This window comes from Ceraceosorus guamensis (genome assembly GCF_003144195.1).
Source record: "Ceraceosorus guamensis strain MCA 4658 unplaced genomic scaffold IE81scaffold_162, whole genome shotgun sequence".
NCBI lineage: Eukaryota > Fungi > Basidiomycota > Exobasidiomycetes > Ceraceosorales > Ceraceosoraceae > Ceraceosorus > Ceraceosorus guamensis.
Genome location: NW_020290157.1, coordinates 1,396 through 21,780, shown reverse-complemented (window position 1 = coordinate 21,780; position 20,385 = coordinate 1,396). Strand labels below are relative to the sequence as shown.

At 54.4% G+C, this 20,385-nt stretch overlaps 5 protein-coding genes across 5 annotated transcripts; 2 read left to right on the top strand and 3 right to left on the bottom strand.

Annotated features, from left to right (window-relative positions):
• Positions 1 to 1,422: 1,422 nt before the first annotated feature.
• Positions 1,423 to 2,749, top strand: IE81DRAFT_350614 (hypothetical protein; the record flags this gene model as incomplete). The annotated part of the gene is made up of 2 exons (XM_025516577.1): positions 1,423 to 1,808; positions 1,927 to 2,749. 2 exons carry the CDS (start codon positions 1,423 to 1,425, stop codon positions 2,747 to 2,749), a joined length of 1,209 nt encoding a protein of 402 aa, XP_025366111.1.
• A 547-nt stretch (positions 2,750 to 3,296) lies between these two features.
• IE81DRAFT_327004 (ras-domain-containing protein) lies at positions 3,297 to 5,184 on the bottom strand. Its single transcript, XM_025514976.1, has 4 exons — positions 4,663 to 5,184; positions 4,298 to 4,435; positions 3,894 to 4,224; positions 3,297 to 3,778 (listed from the first exon to the last, which is right to left on the bottom strand). The coding sequence occupies exons 1-4, from the start codon at positions 4,855 to 4,857 to the stop codon at positions 3,621 to 3,623; spliced, it is 822 nt and encodes a 273-aa protein (XP_025366110.1). The 5' UTR covers positions 4,858 to 5,184; the 3' UTR covers positions 3,297 to 3,620.
• Positions 5,185 to 6,041: 857 nt separating this feature from the next.
• On the top strand, positions 6,042 to 9,180 carry IE81DRAFT_327003 (hypothetical protein). The gene is made up of 6 exons (XM_025514975.1): positions 6,042 to 7,727; positions 7,824 to 8,299; positions 8,382 to 8,466; positions 8,541 to 8,601; positions 8,667 to 8,717; positions 8,788 to 9,180. The coding sequence occupies exons 1-6, from the start codon at positions 6,364 to 6,366 to the stop codon at positions 8,935 to 8,937; spliced, it is 2,187 nt and encodes a 728-aa protein (XP_025366109.1). The 5' UTR covers positions 6,042 to 6,363; the 3' UTR covers positions 8,938 to 9,180.
• A 4,454-nt stretch (positions 9,181 to 13,634) lies between these two features.
• IE81DRAFT_350611 (hypothetical protein) lies at positions 13,635 to 14,805 on the bottom strand (the record flags this gene model as incomplete). Its single annotated transcript, XM_025516576.1, has 3 exons — positions 13,635 to 14,000; positions 14,107 to 14,307; positions 14,371 to 14,805. 3 exons carry the CDS (start codon positions 14,803 to 14,805, stop codon positions 13,635 to 13,637), a joined length of 1,002 nt encoding a protein of 333 aa, XP_025366108.1.
• A 2,090-nt stretch (positions 14,806 to 16,895) lies between these two features.
• Positions 16,896 to 18,698, bottom strand: IE81DRAFT_338600 (nucleotide sugar dehydrogenase; the record flags this gene model as incomplete). The annotated part of the gene is made up of 6 exons (XM_025515547.1): positions 16,896 to 17,276; positions 17,346 to 17,387; positions 17,452 to 17,607; positions 17,681 to 18,282; positions 18,352 to 18,561; positions 18,638 to 18,698. 6 exons carry the CDS (start codon positions 18,696 to 18,698, stop codon positions 16,896 to 16,898), a joined length of 1,452 nt encoding a protein of 483 aa, XP_025366107.1.
• Positions 18,699 to 20,385: the final 1,687 nt, after the last annotated feature.

The window sequence follows — 20,385 nt, the reverse complement described above, 5'->3', positions numbered from 1 at the left end:
GCGGGGAAGAATGAGAAGGGGTAAGGTGATGATGAGAGGGGGGAATGCGCCAGCATTAGTTGTTTGTGACGTTCGCACGTTGCGAACCTGCGACGCGCACGCGCTCTGCCGCATCGCATCGCATCGCATGTCAAACCTCACCGCCAGCCGCAATGTCTTGATGGTCAATGTCCATGCCCTCTGCTTGCTGCTGCTGCTGCTGCTGCTGCTCCTGCTCCCTGGCGTCGCCACGCTCCACCTCGTCGATGTCGATATCCATCGTGTGATTTCCAATGTGAAGCTCTGCCCGGCTATGTGTGCGCTGCAAAGAGGAAGGTGACAGAGGCAGATGAGAGTCGCTTGCTTGCTTGCTTGCTTGCTTGAGCTTCAATTGAACTTGAACTGCAAAAGGTGTGATGGTTGGATGTGTGGAGGAATGTGAGTGGCGAGAGGGCTGCTTGCTTGCAATTCGACTTGACTTTCACCATCTGCATGGCTGATCCATCCATCTCTTTCGACTTGTAACTCTTGATCGTGACCTTCGCGACTCGCGACTCTTGCTTAATTGCGCCTGGTGCGACTTCGCGCGTCACGCATCGCATTCGTGATTCTTGATGTGATTGCTGTGCGGGCGCGAAAATCACCTCTTACGCGACCCACTCTGGCCGATCACGTGATCTCTGCACGCCAGAAAAATTTGATGGGTTTTCTGGATTCAAATTGCGCGTGCATGCGGGGTTCTTGCATCAGCTGCATGTTTGGAGAGTCAGGAGTCAGAGTGTGGGTCTTGTGCTGGGTGGGTGGGTGCTGCATGGGTGCACACCTGCGTGCATGGGTGCTGTGTCGAAGCGCGTGCGCGGCAAACTTCAGGGGGCCGCGGCGTTGCGTTGCGTTGCGCTGCGTTGCGCTGCGTTGCGTGGTGCTGACGATATTCACGATGAGCGATCGAATAGAAAGGATGGGCCGGCCGCGCGTGTGGGAGAGAATTCACATTGAGAGCGCGAGAAGGGCGCCCGCCATGCCATGGCTCGCGCAGGACTGAGCACTCGTCACTCGTGACTGCAGCAGCTATAGACCGCGTGTATAGCAGCCAGCCAGCCAGCCGCGGATCCGATGGCTTTCTTCTTGAGAGCCATCGCACCGCGTCATCCATCCACCTTCACCTCGCTCACTCGCTCACTCGCTCACTCTCGCTCTCATCACCGGCTCCACCATTCAATACACCTCATCCCCCAACCAGCAATTCTAGATTGCCCACCCGTGCAAGCGCTACCGACACATCTTTGCTTCGCAAGACCTCATCCTCTCTCTCTTTTTCTCTCTGTCTCTCTCTCGCGAAAGCATACACGCATACACGCATACACGCATACACTCAGGTATTTCTTCCCTTGCGCTCCCAGCAAGCCACGGCTGCCAAAAGTGTGGGGAAGGCGGTGCAAGGTCATGCTTTGCACTCCCACCCAACTACTCCACCACATATGCCCATGTCTGGCAAGTCGCAGGCGCACAGCAGATGATCAATCGCACGCTTCAGATGCGGATCATGACGACGAAGGTAGAGCTCTACTGAGCGGGCATGGTCACAGTAGCGATGCTTCGAGAGGAGGCGCAACAACAAGGGGCCGCGACCGCAATGGCGTGGGGAGCGGCTACGGTTCCACATCTGCATCCCACCCTGCTGTTGCTGTTGCTGGTGGATCCAGAGGCTCGGCAAGTGGCGATGCTGCAAAGGGAGATGCACCATCAGCAGCAGCAGATTCCCATCTCAGGGTGAAGCGCATCGACGTGAGCAAGGGGAACATCGACAAGAGGAGAGAGCACGTTCTCACGTGAGTAGCATTCAAAAGGCCCATGTCAAAATACCCCCCTCATCCACTCACCCAGCTCCATCGTCTGCCCACTCATCATGCTTACCACCAATCCATCTTCACACACCATTCCCTTCAGACATCTGCACCATCTCGATGCATCCACACTGCGGTCCAGCTCCACACCTCCCGCACACGGAAGAGGGCGACAAGGCACCACATCCAACTCCGACGCCTCTTCTCCTACAGACATCAAGCCACGCCAGTCGCGCAGCCACGCTCGGGCCTCTTCCTCATCCACCTCCATCTCTTCGGCCTCGTCGCCTCCGGGGACTTCGACTCAAGGGACAGTCGCGCCACCCACATCTGCATTAGGTCGCAGAACTCGCAGGGTGCACACTTCCGTCTCGGGTAAAGTGAGGGCTCTGCATCTGGGCTTGAGGCCCGAGTCTCCTCCGGGTCCCTCGTTCGATTCCAACCAAGCTCTCGGAAGTAGAGAGGTGGAGGAGCAGGGCGCGGAGGCTGCTAAGAAAGTCGAGAGGGGCAACGAGCCAGATATAAGTGGACAGCAAACGCGAGAGAGGGGCAGACCGATGAGAGGAAGAAGGACTTCCAGTCTGGACAATGCGGACGTGCTACTCAAGCGGAGGTTGGCCAGTGAACATAGTTTGCAAACCATTCATGGCTCCTCTCCGCCCGACGAAGAGGTCAATCATGGAGCGGCGCATCCAACAGCAGCGGCATGCACGTCATCGCGCACCGCCGATGCCCGATCTCCACGTTCGCGCTTGAAGGAGGCACACGATATGTCTGGTCCGATGGTCGAGGATTGGGACGAGGGACCAGCGGTGAAGAATCTGAACGTTTCGGATTTGGAGTTGGAATCGGGTACAGAGAGCGAGAGGGAGCCGCCGCCGGTGACAGCGGTCGGTGCGGATAACAAGCAAGGCAGAAGACGATGAAGCAGGATGCGGCCATACCTGAGCCAAAGTTGCACACCAAAACGTCTGCCGATCGAGCCAAAATGTCTGCCGAACGCCCCTTGCACTCAAAAGATGGGGCGTGAGCCTTGCAAGGCCATCGTCACACACTCTCTGTATTTGTTTGACCTTTTCCTCTATCACACAAAACTTCATTCCAACCCCCTCCCAAAAACAAGTCATTCGCGTATTCTCGCTGTCAGTCGGCTCCCTCGGACATTGCCCTCTTTGCGGGCCTGTTCGACGATTTCCGAATTTTGCCGCCCCCCTTTTCCTCTCCTCTTGCGATCACTGCGAGCACAAGCACTGCTCCGATTGAGGCACTCGCACTAGTACACAAAGTGGGTGCAATCGGTTCAAAACAATGACTTATCTCTTTATTCGCACACGCGCGCGCCGAGATTACGCTCACGACTCGAGACGTCGATGGCGCATTTGCGCAAGAATGAGACCGCTCGTCGAACCGCGGTCACGTTTGCGGTGAAAGAGCGGTCGCAGTCTAGGTCGTTGTGCATCTCGCCGCTCTTGAACGCGTCGGAATTGCAGGTCTCGATGAGCAGACAGCAAGTCAAAATGTATGCATGGAATCGTTAGAGAAGACCTCGCTCGACGGACAGAGCTATACACAGGAGAGACAGAAGAGAGCGGGACAAGAGCAGAGGAGGTGGGGCGGCCAGGGGCGGGGCGAATGGTGAGTCGAGGACTTGACGAGAGAGTGTGTGTAGCGACTGCCTATATCTGCGCGTTGGTGTGTCCAGACGAGCACTCAAGAAAGTCGCGCAGACGTCTTCTTTGTCCAGATTCGACTTGCAGATGTAAGCATCGCTGCACAGACTACCATCATTTACCAGCCTCAGCAATTGCAACCCTCTCCAGCACCGCCTCTAGCATCATTCTGGCCCAACCGCAATCCGCCTTGACCTGCGCTCGCACTTGCCCCAGCTGCGTTGCCGTTGGCATTGCCGCTGCGCTGCTGCTGTGATTGGATCTGGTCGATGGGAATCTTTTTGGCTGTGAAATGATAGGGTGAGCAGAAGGCGGAAGCGGTGGTTGCGCGCGTCAACGATAGCGTTATGCAGCACGTGAATTCCTTATCCCTACAATGCGCGGCGATGCACAGACTCACCAATCTCGGTGAAGAGCTCGACCACACCTTGACCAGTCTTTGCGCTCGTCTCAAAAAACAGTAGGCCCCCTTCTTGAGCATACGCTGCAGCTTCCTCCTTGGGTACTGCTCTTGTCGCACCACCTGACGGGGTGCCATTAGAGTTTCCACCTGCGCCAGTAGTAGTCGCATCGTCCTCCTCCTCCTCCTCCTCATCATCATCATCCGCTGCACTGCCGCTGCCGCTCTCACTCAGCAGGTCGATCTTGTTGCCCACCAATGCGATGACGATGTTTGGGTTCGCTTGCCTTTGAAGCTCCTTGACCCACGACTTGGCCTTCTCGAATGAGCTCTGTGCAAAGGGCGGGAAAGGTGCGACTTGCTCAACAGACATGTCGTGGAGCAACGCAACCATGCACACTCACAGCCTTTGTGACGTCGTAGACGACTGCGCTTGCTTGTGCATTTCGATAGTACATGGGGGCCAGACTGTGGAATCGCTCCTGACCGGCGGTATCCCAGATCTCAAACTTGATGATCGCATTGTCTAGCCGGCATTTTTGCTGGATGGGAAGGGAGAAAGACCATCGGTATCAGCGAGGAGGAGCGACAAGCGCTGGCTACATCAGAGACCCCAAAGGCGAGATTGGGGCCCGACTCGAAACGCGGCATTGGCGTCAAGGGCTCTCCGACTCCAGAGAGCGGCTCACATTGACGCCACATGCGAGGCTCAGGCTTGGCAGCAATGAAAGCACGCATATATGCTCCCCTATTCGCACTTCGCACTCACAGTCAGAAATGCAGCGCCAATGGTGGGCTCCTTGTTCTCGGTATACTCGTCTGACACGAACCTGAGCACGACTGATGATTTGCCCACAGCAGCCTCACCCAACAGCACCAACTTGGCTTGCCATGGTTTTTGCGTAGCTGCAGGCGCTGCAGCTGCTGCTGTCGAAGATGATGCGGATTGAGCGTTGCTGGACATGCTTGGGGAGAGTGTGGATGCAGCTTGGTTTGCGTGCTTGCGTGGCTGCTGAGCTTGTGCGCTGATAGCGGACAGCGGTGGGGTGAGGGGTAGGGTCGAGGGGCGACTACAGGAGAGGCAATCAATGGATGATCACAGTGACTTTGCCGACACCAGAGTGGTGTGAGTGGTGCAGTGGTGAGTTTGAGCTGATCTCTGCCTTCGATGTTGGATTGGCGTTTGCGAGTGATGAGTGAACGATGATGGGCCACGAAGCTGAACACACGTACGTTGTATGAGGCGCGTGGGTGCGTGGGTGCGTGCGTGCGATCGATCCTGCTTGCTTGCTTGCCCAGCCTGCCCTGCCCTGCCCCTGCCCGCGCCTTGTACGCCAACCTCTCTCCTCCTGCCTGTTTGATCTTTGCATGCGAGCTGAGGTGCCTGATGCCTTGCCTGCTGCCCTCACGACTCTGACGGCCGCGGCTGTTGCACACACAAGCAAGCAGGCAGCATACGCGCGCGCACGCACGCACGCGTCGGCGCATCAGCTGATGGGGGCACCACGCACGCTTCGAGCAGCAGCAGCACCATGCAAGAATCTGATGAATCATGAATCTGAATCAAAATTCGCGCACAGCATCTCACACGCCGGCGCATCACGCACTCACAGTCGACCCAGCGAGCTGTAGCATCACGTGAGGCAGCATATATGCAGCAACGCGGCAGCACAGCACGTCCAAGCAAAGCGCGCGCGTTCCAGGGGAGGGGGACCGGCTGGAGCGCAGCTCTGTACCGGTACGGCACTCAACTTTATATACAAGTCTGATGAGTCTTGAGTCTTGAGTGTTCAGGGTCACAATCAAGACTAAGATTAGTCTGGATAGCAGCAGCTCGGTTTGGGCTAATGCGCTTTGGAATGGGCGTCTCGCGCCCTTGACTGATCGACTTATACCTCTACTCAAGACTCACCAGACTCAAAACTGCGCGCAGGATGTCGACATCCCACGTGACCATGGCCGGGGAAATTCGAATTTAACTCAAGACTTTGAATCACGTGTGCGGTCGAGAGAGGGGCCGCGGCAGTGCGAGTCAAAATCAGAAAAAGTGCAAGAGCGCGTTGCTGAGCCAGCCCGGAAAAGGAATGATTTCGAATTTGAATCTTACATCGCGAGAGTGCGAATCACAATTTGAATCAAGAATTGTGAATCAAAAATGTGCCTAGGAGAAACACGCTTTCTTGTCTCACGCTCATCAGACTCAAGACTCGTGATTGTTGACTCACACTCGTTTCAGTCGCGAGTCTCGACATCGCCTACACAAACTCGCAACGCCCACGCCCACACCCACGCCCACGCCCACGCCATGCAGCGATCCGCCTCTGCATCCAGGAGTCAGAGTCAGAGTGGCCGAGCAAGAGGGACGAGTAGCGATGACAGGAGTCACAGTGCGAGTGGCGGCGAACGCGAACGCAATGCGCGATCAGCCAGCACCAGCCCATCGCAAGGCAGAATGGCAATGGCAATGGCAATGCCGGCTGCCGCTGCGGACGCCACTGCTGCGGATGCTCAGGCGCACACTCAGCCTCAGGCTCAGCCTCAGCCTCAGCCTCAGCACCAGCACGCCGTTGCCAACGCGACTACGCTGAGAGAGCTGTTGGCCAGCGACCCGCCACCCATGCTGCCCGCTCAGGTGGCTGTGGGAAGCGGCGCGACGGGATCTCGTGGCGCTGCACCTCCCGGTCGCATAGAGATCATCGACTATGCCTATCGACGTAGGGAAGCTGCTGCTGCTGCTGCTGCTGCAGACAGTCGAGAGGTGTCGAGTCCGATGCTCCGAGTCAGCAGCAAATCCTCCTCATCTGAGGGAGAAGAGGAGGCAGAAGGAGAGAGTGCGGGAGGGGAAGAGGGCATCGGCGAAGGCACAGGCACAGGCACAGGCACAGGCACAGGCACAGGCGCTGGCGCGGCAGGCATGACCGCTTCCATCTCTTCCTTGCAGTCACGTGAATCCAGAGGCGACACTCTGACCGAAAGCGCATCATACACGGACGATCAAGATCACGATGCCGCACATACAGACGCCGCCAACGAGAGCTACTTGGCGCTGGGACAGAGTTACGTCAGCAATGCCAGTTCATTCTTACACGACGCTGTCCAGATGCTCGCGCCAAACGACTACCTTCGCGCGGCCAACGCCTTTGAGCCGCTGGACGAGGAGGCAGAGGCAGAGGCAGAGGTGGCCAGTCTGATGAGCATGAGTCAGAGTGGCAGTCGAAGTGGCAGTCGCACTCGCAGACAAGCACAAAGCGGCATCCTCGCCGGCAACCGTCCCTTTCACTCGGACGATGACCGCGTCGGAGCGGCAGCCGCAGCAGCCGCAGCAGCAGCATCTGGCCTCTCGCTGCGTCAAGCACTGGAGGCAGATGATCACGCCTCGCTGTCCGAGCGTTCATCACTCATCTCTCGTCATCCCATGAACTACGGTCAGAGTGCGAGTCACGGTCATGATGAGCTGAATCGCTACTACGCGGCGCCATCTCTGCGCGGCGATGCTTCCCTCTTCAGCTTGGCCCGCACCCACGCATCGGTCATGGAGGAGCCTTTTGCAGCGGGCGAGACTTCCATCACGCTGCGCGAAGCCATGCTGTCCGTATCGCCCACGCCCTCCAGCAATCTCGGTCTCATCCTCATCGCCCTCAGCCAAATCTGCTACAGCTGCATGAACCTCTTCGTCACCCTGCTCGACGCTCGCGAAGGCGCAGAAGCTCCGGGCAGGGGTTATGGTGACGGTCTCAACCCTCCTCTGGGAGCGCTCGAGGTCGTCTTTGTCGAAACGCTCACCATCTGGGTCGCATGCCTGGCAGTCATGAAGATTGCACGCACAGAGCACATGTGAGTGGCAGCACAGATTGAGTCAGCACAGTCTCGCATGCGATGCTGACCGCGTCATTCATCTCTCACCCGATCGGTGCCTCGACGCCTGCGTAGCTTGCTGGGCCCGCCTGGCGCAGTGCGCTACGCGTTGGCAGTCAGAGGCATTGCTGGCTGGCTGTCCACGTTGTTCCTCTACATCAGTCTGCAGATGCTCGCACTGTCCGATGCCACGACCATCTGCTTCCTATCTCCACTGGCCACCGGCATCCTGGCAACCATCTTCCTCGCGGAGCCCTTTACCGTGCGCGAGCGCATTGCTGGCGCTTCCTCTTTGCTGGGCGTTGCTTTGATCGCGAGACCTGCTTTCATCTTTGGCCCTCGCAGCGCTGGGCAACCTGGCGCACCACCCGCCGCACCTGGCGACACACCCCCTCAACCAGACGATCCATTCCCGCACTCTCCACAAGTCGATGATGGCAGCAAACAGCTCATCGGCGTGCTTGCTGCACTCGCAAGCGTCGCCACAGTGGCAGTGGCATGGGTCGCTCAGCGTCTCATCGGAAGGCGTGCGAGCACGTATCATTCTATCAGTGCGTACCCACAAGATCATCCGATGCAGCGGCTGCCCATCTTGGTGACTCACAAGGCCTCTGTTGCCCTCCCTCTGCGCAGCCTATTTCTCCGGTGCTTCATGGACGCTATCTCTCGCCTGTATGCTCATTCTCCGACAACCTTTTGTAGTCCCGAGCACCCCATTGTGAGTGACACGGCACGGGTCAAGTTTCTCATGCAAGCGCAGCCTCTGAAATAAGTACCACCACTCTGCTACAGGTCCGCCTTTTTCCTCGTCGGCGTCGGAATCTTCAGCTTGTGTGCACAAGTCTTTCAAACGGTGAGAGACGAGACGCTTGTAACGCAAATGTTGTGAAGCTGACCTTCTCATCTCGCAATATCAAGCTTGGCTTGCAACGAGAGAAAGCGGGCAGGGCGGCGGTCATGAGTTATCTGGTGAGTCGATCTGCGTTAGGAAGCCTGCTTACGGCATCGCCTGACCTTTGACCTGCTTCTACTTTTGCAGCAAATTTTCTTCGCGACGACTTTCCAGGTCTTGCTGCTCGGCACTCCCCTCGAGCCTCTGTCGGTTGCGGGCGCGTGCCTGATTCTGGCCAATGGTGCTTGGGTAGCAGCCGCGGGCGGCAAACAAGATGGAGGCGTTGCGATGCATTGAGGCGTGCTTGCGAGCATGTGATCACGACAGCTAGATGACATAAACTCGGATCCGCGATGATCCAGGTCCAATCTTTCGACCCTATCTATTTACACCTCGGCATGTTCGCGCGTTCGCTTGTATCACGAGTATCTGGCAACTGCATAGACTGGCTACCCTCATTTACAATTAGAACTCATCGAACTGTCGAATAGACCTACAATCACCGCAGAAACATGAGCAGTAAATTTCGCTCGCTTCGGACGGAATTTCACGCTGCTTTCCTTGTAGTTGCTCCTGGTATTTTGTGTGTATCGATGCTCGCATCTAGTGCTCGGGCGGTCTGAGGCCGAGGTGCTGTTTGCCCGGACGTGGTGTTGGCCGGCATTCTCAAGACCCAGCTGGACTGTTTGGTGGTGTGCGGGAGGATGTGGTCTAGTGCGTACGCGAGCCATGATGCGAGGGGACAACGTTGGAGCGTATTTTCACCCTTTCATGGCCCGTTCAGCTTACGTGCTGATCTCCGAGACTCTCGACAATTTTGTGCCAGAAAACCGGTGAAGACTACGAGGAAGACGTTGTCAGCCATGCTGGAAAGGACGGCGAAGCCACCATACGGAGCTCCATTTGCTCGCTACTCTTGAATACACTCTTTGAGGGAATCCTGGTTTGGCTTCAACATTGACAGCTTGTCTAAGTCAAATTGCAGCATCTTCTCGCCAACCCACTCGTCCAGTCTGGGATTATGCAAGGGCCAGCCAGCTTAGTTTGTTGGGCGACTCGGCCACAGCCACCTAGCAAACCTCAACTTGGCGCAAACGTGCTTGGCAAAGGCGGTGAAGAAGCGCGGTTCGAGGCGCGGTCAGGCCGACCTGCATTGAGCACACTCGCGAATTGGATTACTAGGCATCCGGAAAATCACTCAGAGAGTTAAGGCGCGACGAACGCTCCACTGACACCTCCTCTCTGTCAATCACGATCCACAATTCACGTTTCACGTGTCACAATTTGCAATTTTAAAGTCAAGCTGCATGACCCTTCTCTCCAGCCCGAATGCCCTGACACTTGTTCCTACAGTCCATCCTTTCTTCTTTCAATTGCTCCTGATCTCTCGCCGGCGATCTGCTCAGCTTTTGATGCGGCGGCACTTTCTCCCTTCCAGCTGCTTTTATGAGCCATCATCCAATTTTGACTTCACGTTTGATCATCATGATTACCTTGCCCGAAATCCATTGGCCACAGGCTTTGTTGGTGTGTACATCACACAGAAACAAAGGCAATCCCTGATTGCAGATTGCCGCTCGACCTTGTCTCCTAGTCGCTGAAGAGCTTTCAGCCCCTCACAAAAGATGAACCTACAAGAAATGCCCGCTCGCACTGAAATGTTGCCCGCAACTGACTGTCCGCCATTGTGCTCTTTGTTTGTTTTCTAGTACAATGAGTGCTCCATCTCGTCGTCGCTGCCCGTAGACTTGATGAGCACTGCTATGCGGCAAAACTGGCGCGGCAAGAACCGCTCCCACATGAGGAAGTCAACACAAAAGGTGTCGCTTGATCCAAACGAACCACTTCGCCCGCACGCAACTCAGCCTGGGCCATATTGATCCGTAAGCTTTGGAACCGCGCTATCTTGACTTTGCAAGGTCACAAAGGCCACGCGCTAGATTGCTGACAGAAGCAACAGGCAGAATTGTCGTCGACTTCAGCACTTCAGTGATTCGGTATGTTGATGTGGTTAAACCCAGCCGAGCAAGAAGTGATTTACAGGGGAAAGACAAAAAAAATGAGAGGGACCTCCGCCTATCCATATTGCTAGCCTTTGTGGCATTTGGATTGCCGTTGCTACAAAGTGCATCGATTTGTTCCGTTGCTGTAAACAATAGTGATTTGCTCACACTTGTATACCGATACAGCAAAAGCGATAGATTCTCCATTCTATCCATGCCAATTACGGTGCAGCTACTCTGACTCGCACCTACACCGGACCACCCCCGATCTGCTTGTCATGTGCCGCGTTGCGCATCAATGTTGCTTTGCTGTCCAGATAATACTTGCTTACACCAATGCATGAGCCCGTAAGCTGCTTGGCGTCAGTCAACGCTCACGCTGTGTCTGCTAGTCGCGACGCGCAGAAACGGAAGCAGAAATGCAAAGTCAACCAGACGCTGTGTGTTTCAGGAAGCCCGAAGACGTCGATCCTTGTCCACTCGACAAGCACGGCGCGTTTCAACAGTTCTGAGATGCGTGACACTTGGTACTTGCACTACAGGTACAGGGCACGCCAGCCGCGCCTGCAGATGCAATTTTTTGCCACTTTGCACCAAATACTTACTCATATAAGGGCCGTGGTATCCGTTTGCAGCGGATCTTTTTGGAGCTATTCTAAGACTTGACAATGCTGATTTCTGCTCTCCAATAAATGCGGTCTTGGAACAGTGCTTACTAAGCAGAGCGCAGCTCATCATTCTGGCATAGGGAGCAAAGGATGAAAACCATCGAATTTCAAAATAGACCGACCATGCGACCATAAATTTGTCGCCGAAACACCCATTTCGTGGCCAGTGTGTATCGTACACACGTTTGTGGTCGCACCCCGCTGTGGGTGCCTCAGAGCACTACTGCGGGCTGCAAATGCGGCTTCGGATGATGTGGAAAATCGAAAAGAGGTTCTCAGAAACGTCTTGCGCCCTATGCATGCGTGTACTGTTATACACGCATCGCATCAATCAAGGTAACGAGTATCAACAGCATTCGACCAGGAGGCTTTCCGCTAGAAGCGTTTTCGAGCAATAATTTCAGTCACACCACGATGGTAGAGGGTGACTTGCCTCAACTTTTTGATAAACGTGAGCTTCGAAGCTAGCAGCTCTGCTGAATTGTGCCTCCTCGCTCGATTATTGTTTTGTTTTCAGCTTTAGAAAGTCCGGACTCTAAATCGGCCTGCCTCTTAAGAAAGGAGAGCAAGTGAAAATTGTCTTTCTGTACGTGCCTCTCAAGATTAGATCCGTGATCTGTGTCTGGCCAGTGACTGAGCTTGGAATTAGTCGTATTTTTTTCCGCTGCTGTGACTTTGTGACTCAAAGGTTTAGTGGAACCAGAACGCTGCCCTTCGTGCGACGGGCGTTTGTTTTTCTGAATCTGACCCGTTCGCTGGTATACCATGAATGTAAGATTGCAGCTCTCAGGCAACACCTTGACGAAGACTGAAGCTGGTCATACACACCAATTAAAGTCAAGCGCGTGCGGGTACTTGACTTTGTCGCGCTTGCTCTAGGATGAATATTGCCGATGCCAGAGTTTTTAACTGTGACGGGAACGTGCGCAAAAAAACTGGATTCTACCCTTGTACTCTTGGGGCTTGTGAAAGACGTTCTGCTCTAACAGTCATGCAGTGGTACTTCAAGACGCTCTAGTCGTAAGAATGGATGTCAAGCGCTAAAGTCTAGGCTGTTAAACAAAATGTTCCATCGTTCTCTGAGCGCACAGCATGCTCTGGGCGTGCAGCAAGTCTAGAGCTCACCAGTACACAAAATAGGGGTTTTCACCGGCTATATTGCGAATCTCGCAAGCCTACCAAGCTTAATTTTGAGGACGGCGAACGACTTCAAGAGTGTCCTCTTGTCCACCAGATCTCACTCTTCTTTAATCGAACATAGTGGTAGAATCTTTGTGTCCTTCTTCGCTCGTCTAGACCCTTATGAAGTAGCGTGATTTGGCTATTTGTCTCGATACCTGCCCCGTAATCATACCTTACGCTCAATAATTTGCTCCAAAACAGAACAAATATGAACCTTTCACCTTTCTCGGGAGGTCGCAGAGTGAAGTGCATGATGTTTACCAGATTCAGGAAAGACATCTATCCGTTTCGTCCACGTCATCATCAGTCCGCGTGCGCCAATGATAAAGAATTCAAAGAAGATGAACTCGGAGACTCGACCTCCCCGGAGATGACGATGCTACTTTCAAACCACGGGCTTGTCGATGTCTACCTTGCGTGAAAAGCTTCAGCTGAGCCAATGATTGGGCAGCCAGAACCTCCTTGCGCGAACGCTTTTGTGGTAATGGCAGAATTGTCGCGAAGCTTCAAGATGTGTCAGCAGGGAAGAGAACGCGATTGCGCACACCGTGGCAGGACAATTGTTTTGGACATACGATACTGTGCGAGAAAATAAAGCACATCGAGTGCAATTTGAGTTGTGACGCCAAAAAGAGTTTACGATGCGGCATAAACCATACTCTATGCGCAAGCCGTTCTGTGTCTGACGCGTAATTTACAAGGTCAATTTAGTGGTCTTTGTACCAGTGTGCCTCGAACGCAGTGTATTGCCTCACTTGTGGCAAAGAAAATTCTCCTTGCCTGAGGACCTTTGTCCGCTAGATTACACTGCCGCCAATATGCGAAGGTTGTGGAAGAACATATCACACAGTGATATGACGAGAGTTAATTCCGGACACAGCGCGAAGAAGCGACGAATGATGCCTCTGTGTTTGGATCTTGACAACAGCAGTCGTGTGATCGGGCTTGACACGCTGGCTTCGAATGAATGCTGTGCGAGTCATCTCGGGCGGGGATTTTGCCAGTCGGCCAGTTGCCAGATTGCCTGCCGTTCTTCGAGCGCGGCGCGCCAATGCTTGCGCGCCCACTCGCACGCAAGCATTTACGCACGCATCATCACACGCACGCACGCGCATACTCATACCCGCACGACGCACGGCATTCACGATTCGGGAAACCAAGGAAGGGGGTGATTTACATCAAAGGTATTGGGGAGGTTGGAATCTTTAGATAGCGTCTTGAGGGCTTTGGACTGCTTGAAACCGCGACTAAGGGCAGGAGGCTTCATATACATGGCGCAACCAAAGGTGTGCGCCAATTCCGTGACCTTTTCGAACTGTGAGAAATCCCCCGGGACCGTCGTTCCATGCGGCACACCACCCCTCCAAACCATAAATACACCGGGCCCATTCCTCATAACCAGCCCAAAAGGAGCAATGGCAAAGTTGTGGGCGCCAGGAGGTAGCTTCCCCCAATCTTTGTCCATTGTGAGGTCAATTCCAACAGTGAAATCGGGATCTTGAGGGTCCTGCAGCGTGGCGTGCAAGTGAGAACGCGCGGTCAGTTACGAGAACATGCGGTACGAGAACACGCGGTACGAGAACACGCGGCATGTGCGCGCGTGCCCAACTCACCGTGTGGTGTCCTGAAACGTATCCAGCGCAGGCCGCTCCCTGCACCGCATACCCCCTATACCTGTACAGAGGCAGGCCAGCATCCCTCGCACTCTTCACGTGCTCTTTATGGAGACCCGGCATGACCCCTGCCAAGAGTCCTGCCGTGTAGTCCAGCAATGCGTCCTCCCTCACCACTTGCTCATCCTGCTCCTCCACCGACTATGTGCGCGCCCAGCGTCAGCGCACGTGGTCACTCACTCACGCGCCTGCGCCCCCACTCACCATCTTTTTCCTCCAATTCCGGTAGAGGCCCACATTTCCCGCCTTTTCCTTGCGGTAGCCAATCCCAACCGCATTCCCATGAAAGACCCTTGTGCCGTGGTGCTCAATCTCCTTGCGGGATTGAATAGAAGTTGCCACAACACGCCTGCAACAGTCATTTGCAAAGGCGGCATCTTGCGAGCCAAGGGTCTCCATTTGGATTGCGAGCAAGAGTCCATTGTCGTGCAAAAGGTGCCAACCAATTTTCTCCGGCTCGCAGATCCAGTAACCCTGCTCCAAAGGGATACCTTGCAAAGCAGGGTGATTTCCCGCTTTTGCTTGGTCTAGTACAAGTACTAGTTGGGGAGTTGCCTGAACCAGCAACAAGGCAGAGCTCTCCAAATCATTTCCCTCCATCGGCTTTACCCCCACAGCCACCATTTCCCAAACCTCCATTTCCTGGGCCTCATCCCTGCCCCTCAAACCCTGCACCACCTTTACCCCTTGCTGCGGAAGCTTGAAAGAGCTTGCGCGCCTCTCCTGGCCCCCTCCTGTATGTGCAAGGACCCGGCTATCTGAGCCCACCCCAACACATACCCTCCCTCAACAAATGAAGCTCCAGTGATGCTTGCCCATGTGGCTGTTGATGGCTGTCCAGCCTTGTGCTCTGCAAGAGTTGGGAGCATTGTAGCGCTTGTACATCCATCATACTGGTGCTGTGTGACTTGAAGGACATGTTGCTCAGTACTGGAAGCCGCAAGCTCAAGAGCTAAGTTTCTCTTGAGCTGGTAGACATCTGGTCCTGCTTTGGGCTTGGTAGCTTGCTTTGACATATTGATGTTGAAGGACCAAGTGATGGTGGTTGGATAATTGATGTGGGAAGGGCAGAGTGATGGTGGCGGTGGAACAGAAGCAGAGAAGAAAGCAAGTTGCCCATAGGGATCAAATTTGATCTCACACTCATCACTGCAGGCTGCGCGCGTCGCGCGCGTCAATCACGAATCAAGGTAAGTCCATGCGTCGCGCGCGCGTACATCAGACGCGTCCAAATCCACGTTGTTCGCTCAGACATACGACTTTTTGCTTGCTGCTTGTCATGCATTCACGATATTTTGAGGTGGGGCAGTTGACAAATCAGTCATGAATCGATCAATACGCGTCGCGCTGCCCCCGCGTATGGCTCTGTAGCTGTGTGAGAAGTTAAGAAAAGTCGGCAACAGCCCCATGCTCGTGTCCGCGCTCCCGCAAGCAAGTCCTGCTTGGATCGAGCTGAAGTGACTCTCTCAGGCTAGAACTCTGGTGAGAGCATCAATGGCTTGCGCAGAGCTCGTCATCGTGCTATGAGTGTCAAATAGAAAAGAGTCAGAGTATGCTCTCAGATCCTCCATGTCCGACCGAGTCTCATGTGACAATGAACTCCATGACCGACGGTAGTGTGAAGGACCTTCACTGTGACGCGCTTTTTGCACAAATGCACAACTCAAAATTCTATACGAACGCTCTCACACAAATGTGCTAAGCTAAGTGCCCGATCTTGATGACAACTGCACGGTAGAGATAAGCTCACGTGAAGACGGGCGAGGCCCAGAGCGAAAATAATGGCGCTATACATCAGGCGAGGAGAGTCGTAGCAGTTGCGAGAAAGATGACAGAAAGGGAAAGCAGAGAGAAGACACCAGAATACGGAGCAGAATTTGGATTGGTAGTGGTCGTGGTTGCGGCTCCGTTGGTGTCTTGACTATCGTCGATGCTGATGCCGTTGGTGTAGATGCGCATGCTTTTCAATGACCAGTACGCCTCGGAAAAAGACTCGGGGGCTTGAGCAACTTGAGCGGCGCGGGAAGGATATCGTGGAGCGCAGCCACTAGCTTCGTAAGTAGCTGTACCCCAATCACCGCACAGAGCAATGTTGAGCACCTGCGACAGATGCCACCCTTTTGTAAGCCGCGTTACGTGTGCAGCAGCACGTGCTCAGTTTGCCTCAACTTCTCGTCCAACTTACAATCATTTGATCGCCCCACGGCTCTTCCTGACAGGTCTGCAAGTCAAAGAATGCTGCAGGCTCACCCCACGTCGAGGTGTCGATGGCCGGATCTCTCTGCGTGTGTCTGTTCCGCCGTCGCTGCTCGACTACATGTGAATCACAATGCCCGGCCCGAGCAACTCCCGTCTGGCGCCTTCGCCTTCTGTGATGAGGTTTTTGCTGCGGCCTGTGCAGGCACGTATGCACGGATGCACGGATGCACGCATTCATGTACGCGCATGCCCGTATGCTTCGTTCTGGGGTGCCTGCCTCCCGAACCGCATACACGCACAGCACAGCGCAGCAACATGGCAAATTCGTTCTTTCGACTACGTTGCCTCAATCTGATGATGAGCGGCTAGTCGTAAAAGAGCTCTCACCAAAATACCGTGACGGCGCGTTTGGAAGAGTCGAGAGAGGATCTACATCCAAATTCCACCCGGAAACCAAGACGCGGAGATCGAATGGGGAAAGCAAAATACAAGCGCGAGCAAAAGGCGAAAAAGAGGAAGCGGGTCTCGAGTCACGACAGCGTGTCAACCAAGTTGCCTCGACCAACGGTGTGAACTTTGAAACCAATGTTTTGGAGCGCGGCGGTATCTAGTATGCCTCTACCGTCAAAGACAAATGCTGGGCGGTTCATGTTGGCGTAGATGCTGGTCCAGTCGATGGCAGCGGCGGTCTTACCGCTACTACTACTAGGCTTGAATTCGTCCCAATCTGTGGCAACCACGACTGCAGAGGCGTTCAAGGCAGCAGCTTCCACCGAAGAAGAGAAGTGGAAGTTGCTGAAGGCGCCCAAGCACTGACGCATGTTGCGCTCGCTTACTTTCGGATCGTAAATGTACACTTCCGCTCCCTCAACGAGCAAGTCGCGAGCAATGCTGATGGCAGGAGACTCGCGCTTGGCAAACGGAAGGACTCGACTGAGCAGCGAGTCATAACACGGACTCTCAAGTCAGCGATAACTCACGGTATCGCCGGTGTCCTTCTTGAAGGCGAAGCCCAGAAGGGCCTGCATAGAGTCGACAGCCAGCTTGAGCGTGGTTTTGGCCCGATCAGAGGGCCAAGTCACTCACAATTTTCTTGTTGCTAACCGTCGAGAACATATGACGAATGATGGTGCGCGAAAAAGAAGCCTTTGTCCACTCATTCATCACGAGTACTTGGCGCCAGTAGTCCGCCACAGGTTGAAGAGAGAAAGTCTCGGCGAGGTATATGAGATTGAAGATGTCCTGTGATCGATGCCAGCACAATGTGACCAGTCAGTGCCAGGACGGTCTCGATCACGCTTGCAGCACCATTCACCTTCTGGAAACAACTGCCTCCAAAGCCCAGGCCGGCTTTAAGAAAGTGCGGACCCAGCCTCGAGTCCTTGCCGCAGCCTCGAGCTACCTCGTCGATCTCGGCGCCTGTCTTCTCGCAAATTGCTGCGAGCGAGCTGATGCTCGAGATCCGCTGAGCGAGGAGCGCATTGGCGGCCAATTTTGTCAACTCGCTTGACCAAAGACCGGTGGTGATAATAGCGCTACGCTCGACCCAGGTAGCATAGACATTCGCCAAGCGATCCTGCGCAAGTTTGCCGCTCTTGGTGTTGAGAGCGCCAATGAGGATGCGGTCAGGCTTCAAGAGATCTTGTACTGCCGTTCCCTCAGCAAGGAACTCCGGATTCGACAGAATGTCGAAGTGAACGCCAGGACGAGGAGATGTAGCATCCAAAATCGCTCGCATGGATTCGGCTGTGCGACAAGGAACCGTCGATTTTTCTACGATGATCTTGCTCTTGGTGGATAGGAGCGCGATGCGTCGCGTGGCAGCCTCGACGTATTGCAGATCCGCAGCATACCCGGCGCCCACGCCTCTCGTCTTGGTGGGAGTGTTGACGCTAACAAATACGAGATCGGCAGCAACTGCCAGATCCACGAGGCATTCGATTCAGCGTTCAATCGAGCACGCCGGAAACGTGAAAATCTGCTCACTGATAGCAGCATCGATGTCTGTCGAAAAGAAGAGATTCTTCCCTCGACGAGACTTGACAATCTCCTCCAATCCGGGCTCAAAGATGGGAAGCTCATCGCTATTCCAAGCATCGATGCGCTCTTGCGAGATGTCGACGATGGTGACGCAGATGTTCGGACACTTCCATGCAAGCACAGCGCATGTTGGGCCACCGACGTAGCCAGCACCAACTATGTGCGAGGAAAAGGTACACTTGTGGAGGTGAGCGGAGACCAATGAAAGATGATTACAGCCTCGAACACTTACTGCAGCAGATGGACTGGATGGGCTCAGAACGGGGGGAAGGGTTTTCAAAGAAAAGAGGCATTTGCGAAGCGTTTAAGGATCGCGACGTGGATGGAACCATTGAGGCGAGGATCGTGGATGTCGTAATGGCTCTAGAGACGTTCCCTTTTGGTCTTCACAAATATCCCTTTATAGAACGAGAGGATGTGGATGGGCACCAGTGCTGGACCATGCGGTAGCGTTGAGCTGGTTGCAGTCGTCCTGATCGAGTAGCTTTGCAGATTGTAGAAACCGACCCCTGCACTTGCCACAACAGCATGTCGAGCGAGCGAGCGGTGGAGGCCACGAGATCGCAAATTTGAAGACCGCCGCAATTACCGCAAGCCACCGCAAGTGCAAGTGGCGCACGGGAGATCAGCAGCTGGGCAAGCCAAGCCCAGTGGCAATCTCTCAAGAGGTGAGCATTCATGATTGTCCGGTAAAGGCACGCCCAGGCTCAACTCAATCCGCTGCATGTCCCGCGAGGAGGGAGGAAGACGGTGCGTATTCTAGACCGCCTTAGAAGCTGCGAGGACGGGAAGCTGCGAGGACGGGAAGCTGCGAGGGGAAGCTGCGAGGACGGGGGACTTTGACTGATGATCGAGTGGCGCCGATTCTCGCATTCAAGCAAAGTGTCTGACTCGCGGGTGCAATCTGTGAATCTGTGAATCAATAAATGCACAATCACAATCACGAATCACTAATGGATTGCGACGATGATCGAAGACGCTAGTCAAACGTCGTGCATGAAGCTGAGGTGATGCGCGTGTCACGTGACACAATAGCTGCAAGGCCGTGTCAAGAAGCAATCGTGAATCGTGAATTGAATGAATCACGAATGGGTCTGACCCAATCACGAATAACGAATCAAGCAGATGCTTGCCAGCCGGTCAGGCCATGCACTGGTGACTGCACACGCAGCCATTCCGGCCGCTCTCGCGTTCGAATGCTACTCAAGACTCTGACTGCTGATGCATGGACGATGTTGCGTCTTTGCCGCTCATCACATCTGCGTTGCGACTGCTGACAGCTCGGGCAATGATCAGACACAAGATCACGACTGCAATCTGCATGCAGATACAGTAAGCGGCGGGCTATAGGTGCAGATTCGACGCACAGTTAGGGTTAGGGTTAGGGTTAGGGTTAGGGTTAGATAGGTGTTCCCGGCAGGGTTGGGAAAAATTGGTCCATAAATCTTGCAGGTCTTTGCAGTTTTGGATAGCCCTTGAGAAGCGCTTCAAGGTACTATACGGTGTCCCTTTGGTTGGACATCACGTGAGCAAGATATGACGCTTTGAATTTTTTGTTGGCTGGGGAACTCAGCAAAGTTGGCTTAACCCTGGAGCAGATTATTCAATAGGCTTGTAGAGCGCCTCAAATAACCCCTAAATGCAGAAGCTCAGACCTCAAGGCCTCTTGGTCTTGTCTGTGGAAGGCAAAATGTCTAACCCTACCGCAAATCTAGGGCTAAACCCTACTTTGTAGACCCTACCAATCTAGAGTTTGGCTGGATGTCGAGGTAGGATTAGACCCTAACCCTACTTTCCCCAACGGTCAGACCCTAGATTTACAGTAGGGTTAGACCCTGACCCTACTTTCCGCCGACCCTAGACCCTACTTGGGGTCGACTCTAGATTTACAGTAGGGTCAGGATTTTAACCCTACTCGACGGTAGGGTTAACTCTAGATGGTGCAGGGTGAGAAGTAGGGTCTGGGCGCCGGTGGTGGTG